The sequence below is a fragment of the Antrostomus carolinensis genome, unplaced genomic scaffold (assembly GCF_000700745.2).
Source record: "Antrostomus carolinensis isolate BGI_N321 unplaced genomic scaffold, ASM70074v2 scaffold27484, whole genome shotgun sequence".
NCBI classification, from domain to species: Eukaryota; Metazoa; Chordata; class Aves; order Caprimulgiformes; family Caprimulgidae; genus Antrostomus; species Antrostomus carolinensis.
In genome coordinates, this window is record NW_010313228.1 from 1 (window position 1) to 7,270 (window position 7,270).

Sequence of the window (7,270 nt, forward strand, 5' to 3'; positions counted from 1 at the left end):
CCCGCCACCCTATGGCCCCTTCCCCCCCGCCTTCAGGCCACGGTCCCCCCCGAGCAGAAGCTCCTCACAGCTCTAGAAGCACCCAGGAGAACGCAGCCTTCCCACAAGGATTTATTTTCTATACTATTTTTAAGCTGCAAGTTCCAAAATCCAACAGTTTGGTACCCAGGGTAGATGCTCCTCTTCCCAAGGCTGAAGCCGCAATACAGGCAGGAACACTTACAAGGTTGGGATGAGGATGCTCTGCTCTGCCCTGGCCCTGGGTGAAGCTCCATCAAGCGAGTTGGACACCCATGGGTGCCTGAGCACCCACAGGCTGGGTGGGTAAGGGGCAGGGTCCCCCAAGCACATTTATTATCCAGGATTAAGCTAATTAATAGAAAAGGCCCATAAATCAGCTAATGTGAGCCCAGACTATATTTATGCCTGTCTTACTTCTCAAGGAGATTAAAGATTCAGCAATTTGCTTCCCCTTTGATTTAATTAGCTTTTCACCCTGCTGACGATGAACCTGCTGCAGAAGATGTTGGGTCCCTCGAGGTCCCTTCTATGTGACACCAGGGCATGGATGGGGGGATCCACGTCACAAGGGGGAAAGAGGCTCTTGGTGGGATTTAGGGCTGATGGAGGGACAGTAAAAGCAGCTGGAAATGTGGTTTTCTTGGGGGGCAAGATGGGGCGAGGTGGGATGGCAAGGTGAGGGACAGAGGGATGTGGCTTCTGCAGGGCAAAGGAGAGGGCTGGAGGGATAGGGACATCACAGTGGGGGGAAGGGGGATGGGTTGGGGGGCTGAACAGGGTCTGAGAGTCATGGTTATACTGCAGGAGGATTTTTTGATGATCCTAGCTCCGGGCAGGGTTGGGAAAGATGTTGGGTTCAGTGGGTTTTGCATGTGATTCTCCTGCTTGGATCTGGATGACCGTGGGGGTGGCTGCAGGGGGAGCAAATTGAGAACCCAAGAAGTGAGTAAAATCAGGGGAAAAAAAAGAAAACTGGCTCCAAAATAACACTTTTTGGTGGGTTTGAGGGTGCATGCATTGGCTCGTGTGTCCTTCTCCAACCCAATCCCATTGGCACTACTAAACCCTTGGTGAACGTAGCTCAGAAGGGCTCATCCAACCTCACTTAATGAGTTATCAACCTTTCCTGGTGCTAACTATTGAAGGATGGGGCCTGGTGAGATGCTTAGGGTGGTGGGTGCTCCAGGTGGTGGGTGGTCTAGGTGATGGGTGCTCAGGGTGATGGGTGCTGCACGGCTCTGGGTGCTCTCAGCGTGGTGGTTTGGGGTGTTGATGGATTTATGTTCGCTGCTGAAACGCGAGGGATGTTTTTATCAGCAAATCGAGCTGATATATAAGCAAAGAGGGAAATGGATGGCAATCAACCGCTGACAGGCCAAGGACAAGTCACGGCAGCTCCTGTCACCAGGCCTGATGGGGATTCTTGGGGTTTATTCCTCTGCAACCACTTCTTTTTTGAAACCCAGGGGATAAAAATGCTTTGAGGGCACTGAAGGCTGGGACTAGGTGGACGGTTTTTAACTCAGGTCCCAAGCATAGATTTTAAAAGTTATGCTCAGAAAACCAACTCTTTGGGGACTTGCCAAGTCTCCCACTGATCCTGGAGGTTTTTGTGATATTTCTCCGCTTATTCACTTCTCCAGCTGCTGGAAACATGTTTATGTTAAAACACAGATGAGAGAAAAATCTCTCCTAGGAGAGAAAAAAAAACCTACAAAGCCCCAGTGGGAACACAGGGGAAGAGTTGTGACCCATTTCCCTCCTTTTTTAAACTCAAGAGGGTTTGTTTTTAAGTCTGACCCCAGTTTGTGCAGATGGGTGAGCAGCAGCACTGATTTCAAATTCCTCAACCCATACTGGGAGGAGGAGAGACCCATACTGGAAAGCCCAGCCTCCTTTTTCTCCCTCTTTTTCTAGCCACTATCACATGAGGACATCACATGAGGATATCACATGGGGACATCATCACTCCAGCTGTTCTCATCCCTCCCATAAACAGCCTCCTGCAGTGGGATGGAAGAAAAATTATTTTTCAGGAGCCAGGAGCTGACTCAGCCAGAGTTTGCTCTCAAAAGTCACCCCACCTTTTCCTAGCCACCAATTTTATTTTATTTTATTTGTCTTTCGGGGGGGATTTTTTCCCCCTTTTTTCTTCTATTTTTTCTTGATTCATTTTTCTTTTTTCCCTTTTTTCTTTTTCCCCCTTTTTTCCTCTTTTCCTTTTTTCCCCTTTTTCTTTTCTTCCTTTTTTTCCTTTTTCTTTTCTTCCTTTTTTCCTTTTTCTTTTCTTCCTTTTTCTTTTTCATTTTTTTTCTTTTTTTTTTTCTTTTTTTTTCCTTCTTCTTTGAGCAAAATAAACCACCAGCGACTCACAGAGGAATCACAGTCCCTGCTGGTGGCACGACTACTTTCTTAAGCCTTATCTTGAAGAAGCAGGCATGCGAGCTGGAGCCCAAGGAGCAGTTGTCCCTACCCGAAACATCTCACCTCCTCAACTTACCCAGTGTCATCCAGAGGCTTTTATTTCCTTGTAGGACATTATATCAGCAGCCAGCAGCTGGGCCTGGAGCTGGATAACGATGGTAATCACCCACCCTAAAATCATCATCCTGCTTAGGAAGTGAGCAGAAGATGTGGTGTCTCTATTAAATGCAAGTTGGCTCAGATTAAGAGCTTTTCAATGCAATCCAATTAACTCTTAAATTAAATTGTAATGCTACGGCTAATATACAGCCCCCAGCACAGCCCCTCCAATGCATGGGAAGGGAGTTCAACCTTGGTTTAATCAGATAAAACCCGGCTTATTTACTGCCTCTCCCTGACTGGTGCGTCCTGCCAAAGTGCGGTGGCTAAAAATCTCTGTATTTCTCCTGGAAATACCTGTAAATCCCTCAGCAGTTTGGGTTCCCCATGGAACCACTGTGATTTTGGAAGTAAAAGGAAAAAAAAAACAGTTTTACCCACTAAACCACCTCCCTAGATGTTGTCCTGAGGATGGGTTTGGGTACCTGACGTTGTTCCCCAGCCAGTACCCATGTTCCAAGGTTGATGGGGACACTGAGTAAAGCAAATGAAGGCGTCATTATTGATGGTTTTATCAGCTTTTGTTACAGAAAAGAGGGGAAAATGAGATTTTTTTTTTTCCCTCTGATCTTCCTAAGCTGCTGCAGTATTTTTTTTTTCTCAGATATGTAAATCTGAGCTTATCCCATCTTCATAACAATTAAGAAATCAGGCTTAACACTCATCCAGGGACGTGTTATTTATTGAGCTGGAGGGAGATTGTGTTGCAGAAGAGGCTGGTGCGCTGCCAAGGGCTCAAACACCACCGTGCTCACAAGTGAAATGAGTTGGCCCATCCTCAGCCTCCCTCCAGGGTGCATTGCTGTCCCCTCCCTGGCCAGGGACAGGGTCAGATGCTGCCATGCAGATGCAGAATCCTCTGGAACACCCCAATTTTGGCCATTTTTGTTCCCTACCTGCCTCCCGCAGAGGTTTATTGCCACCCTCCCCTCTCCTCCCTTTGCTCTGTGCTGCTCTGTCTGGAGATGAATCGATTCCAGCATCAAAGCATCACACAGCAATTTGTTAAATAAATAATTAAAAAAAAATAAAACTTGGCCTAAGCAAATACAGGAAGGAGGGAGGGGGCTGGGATGAAAGGCTCTAAAGGCAGAGGAAGCTTCAGAGGCTTGGAAATAATGGAGAAAAAAAATATATTAAAAAATAAATAGTGAGTGCCAGGATTTTCAAAGCTTCCATCATTTCAGATGTGGATTCCCAGCCTTTCATCCCAGACCCCCGTGGGAAGGAGAGGCGCAGCTATCTCCAGGTGGATTTGAGATAGGAGGTATAGGGGAAAATATGTCCAAATCCCCTTAACCCTGCCCCTGCCCCTGGAGGCATGCTGCCTGCTGGGGAGCAGGAGCTGGGACAAGCAGAAATTTGGGATGGTGGGTGTTTGAGCAGCATTGAGCTGGGATTAAAGGCTGGGAATGGTCACTTAAACCAAGTGCAGTCCCATGCACTATTGATGGAGCAGATAATTGCATGCTTCCCACCGGCTCTTTGATGAAAAATTGATGGCATGGGACAAGGCTGCATCGACCCACGCCAGCCCCTTTGGTTCCTAACAAACACCCAAGGAGAGGAGGATGCAGGAGGCAGGAGAACCTCTGTGGGTGCCCTGAAAGGCTGAGCTACTGCAGGGAGGAGTTGCTAAGAAGAAGGTTGTGTTGTAGCAACACAACCCCATGGAGATCCCACATCACCTAAATCCCTTTGCCAGCAGAAAAGATCTGGGGAAAAAAAACACCTTTTCTCATGTCGCAACCCTCCAGCAATGCTGTGAGTCCCCCAGCCAGCTGCTCGGGTGGTGACATGGGGACAGGATATTTGCTCAGGGGTGGTAGAGTTTGTTTGGGTCAGGTAGAGCCTGGCAACCTGCTGATGGGATGGGCTAGCTGCCGGGAACAGGGTGCTGAGGGGACTCCAGGAGAAGGATGATGCTGTACTACAGACCCTTCTCCTCCACTGTGAGTGCTAGAGGGTGGCAGGTGGGGATGGGGACATCACCTTGTCACTGGTGTCCCCAGCAGGAGCTGAGGACCCAGAGGTGTCCGTTAGGTGACAGCACTCAGTTGGGGTTGCTTTCAGGGTTGTTTTCAGTCATGCCCAAATTTCTTCCCAAGGGTGCATGGCTCAACGGTCCAGCCAGGAGATGCTGCTCAGACCCAGGCATTTTCCAAGCATCTCCATCCTCAGGAGAAGGTCTCCCAGCCCTGTGGCCACAGCATGTTGTGGTGTTGAGGAGGTCACTGCTCCTCTCAGAAGGCTTTCCCCAGCCTGCTCCTCATCCTCACCCTCTGCTCTGATGTCTCCTGCCAGCTCCACCGAGGTAATGTGTCCTTCCCAGCGGATGATGCCATGGCCAGCATCCTGCCTGGAAAGCAGCCTTTCCCACATGGGACAGGAGAACCATTGGAGAAGCACAGGTACAAGGGCCATGTCAGCTTTGGAGCCCCCTCTTGGCTCCTTCTTCTCGTCCTTCTTGGGGTGGTTTCCTCCTTTCTCCATTCTCCCTATGTTTTCCCCAGCAGCACCTTCCTCCTCATCTCCCCTCTTCCTGCACCTCCATCCCCACTGGCATTTGCCTTGCCCTCCAGCACCCCAAAGAGGCTCCTATGTCCAATGGAGGGTTCCTTGGCCAAGGCTTTGCTGGTGTTTCACTCCATCAGCAGCAGTTGGCCAAGGGTGTCCCCCCACTCTCTGCTCCATAGGTCCCAGGACATCACAGGGGACCACCAGGAGCTGGTGAGTGCTGGGGAGACTGGAGGAGAGGGGGACAATGGGGGGGGACAGCAGTGTCTCCAAGGCAGGTCCTGGCTCCTGTGGGGACCACAGCAGGGTTGCTGTTGGCTCTACACTGCTGGTGAGTTGAAAGCTGGGGTGAGGAGGTCAGTCCTGGAATTTGGCTGGAAGGGGCTTTATCTGAGGCATGAACCAAGTCCTGGATGAAACAGCTCTCAGGCAGATGGGGAGGAAGGAGCCAGGCCTCTGGCAGCACCTGCCCCCCCTTTCTCCCCTTTCCCAAGGTTGCGTGATGCTGTTGCACCCCCTCCTCCTGCCCTGCACCCCCCCCGCCAAGGCCATTCCCAAGGCTGGCAGCGGGGGCTGGGGGAGCTGGAGGCACGCACTGCCCCTGGCCAAGGTCCCCGCTGCCAGGAGCCCAACGTGGGATCCAGGAGGGTCAGCTGGAGCCGTTGCAGGGCTTTGCCTGCAAAGATACAGACTCTCAGGGAATTATTTCCCCCCAGCAACACCTACTAAGGAGTTCCCTGGCCACACGGGTGCCAAAAAAACCCCAGGCTCATCTGTAGAAAACATTCATCTCTCTTTGCTGCCTCCCTTATTCTGAAGACCTGCTCAGTGCTTGAGGTTGCCCCCCAACTCTGACATTGCTCCATCCTACATCCTTGGGAGAGTGGCTTTTCTCCCAAGAGGGTGGTAGGAAGAGTTGGGGAAATGTGAGGGGAAGTCTGTGAGGTGGAGAGAGAGGTGGGCAGGTGGAGAGAAGAAGGTTTGGAGGGACAGGAGAGAAGGATGGATGGTTGGAGAAGGATAGATGGATGGATGGATGGATGGATGGATGAGGAAGAGAAGGATGGATGGATGTTGAGAATAAAAGATGGATGGGCAATAGAAGGATGGATGAGTAGAGAAGAGAAGGATGGACGGATGGGGAAGAGAAGGAGGGAAATATGGATGGATGAATGGATTGGGGAAGAGAAGAATGGATGTATGGCTGAGAAGGATGGATGGATGGAGAATAGAAGGATGGATGGATGTTAAGGATGGATGAATGCAAGAGGAAGGAGAAAAGTGGATGTTTTTTAGTTCTTCTATGGTGGGTCTGACCCTCAAGACAAATATCCTCAGCTGAGCCCTTGGTGTGGGGGACAGCCCAGGCAGGCAGCAAGGTGCCAGCAGATCTGCTCTGGGCTGGCAGGAGGGGAGCAGCTACCGCCTGGCGCTGAAGCGGATGGCAGGGGACCTCCTGTCCCTGCGCCAGCATGTCACCAGCCTGGAGGTGGAGAACGGGCACCTGCGACACAGCCTGGCCTCGCAGGAGGAGCTGGGCCACGCTCTGCTTGATGATGTGGACCTGGACGTCATGACCCGGGAGGAGCTGCTGGACAGGCTCAGTGCGTGATGGGGAAGGGGAGGAGGGTGGAAGTTGGGGGACACCTCTCCCTGGCACAGCGGAGGGGACCACACTATCCCCTGGCCACGTGACAAGAACATGGCATGGGCTCTTGCAGCCACCCTCAAGCGCAAGCTGGTGGCCGGCACAGAGGCGATGAGGAGGCTGAAGGACTGTGTCCAGCGATTGCAGAACGAGCTGATCCGGGTATGGACGCTGGCAGGAGTGGGCAGGGTCTGCTCTGGGGATGGGGTGGGGGTGGAGGAGCAGGGTGGTGGCAGGGAGACCATCATGGTACCCCCACAACCAGGCAAGTGCCTGAGAACCCCAGGACCCCCACCACAAGGCTCTCCTGGCCCTACAAGTGATGCTCCTAGGCTTGAGACTCAACACAGAGGTCTCTGGGAGTTTTACCCCTTCCTGTCCCCTAGAAAAATGACCGGGAGAAGGATCTGGTGCTGCTCCAGCGAGCCCACCAGCAGCAGCAAGCTGCGTTGAGGAGGTACCAGGAGAAGGTGGCCAAGACGAAGGGCTTGGAGGAGATCG

At 51.7% G+C, this 7,270-nt stretch overlaps 1 protein-coding gene across 1 annotated transcript in view; it reads left to right on the forward strand.

Moving 5' to 3' along the window:
* Positions 1-6,529: 6,529 nt before the first annotated feature.
* Positions 6,530-7,270, forward strand: part of CCDC33 (coiled-coil domain containing 33) — a gene marked incomplete at both ends in the record, with an annotated part of 1,362 nt that continues 621 nt past the window's right edge. Inside the window, 3 exons of the mRNA XM_029084810.1 lie at positions 6,530-6,725; positions 6,843-6,931; positions 7,156-7,269. Coding sequence (XP_028940643.1) covers positions 6,530-6,725; positions 6,843-6,931; positions 7,156-7,269 — 399 coding nt within the window. The remainder of the gene's footprint in view (positions 6,726-6,842; positions 6,932-7,155; position 7,270) is intronic.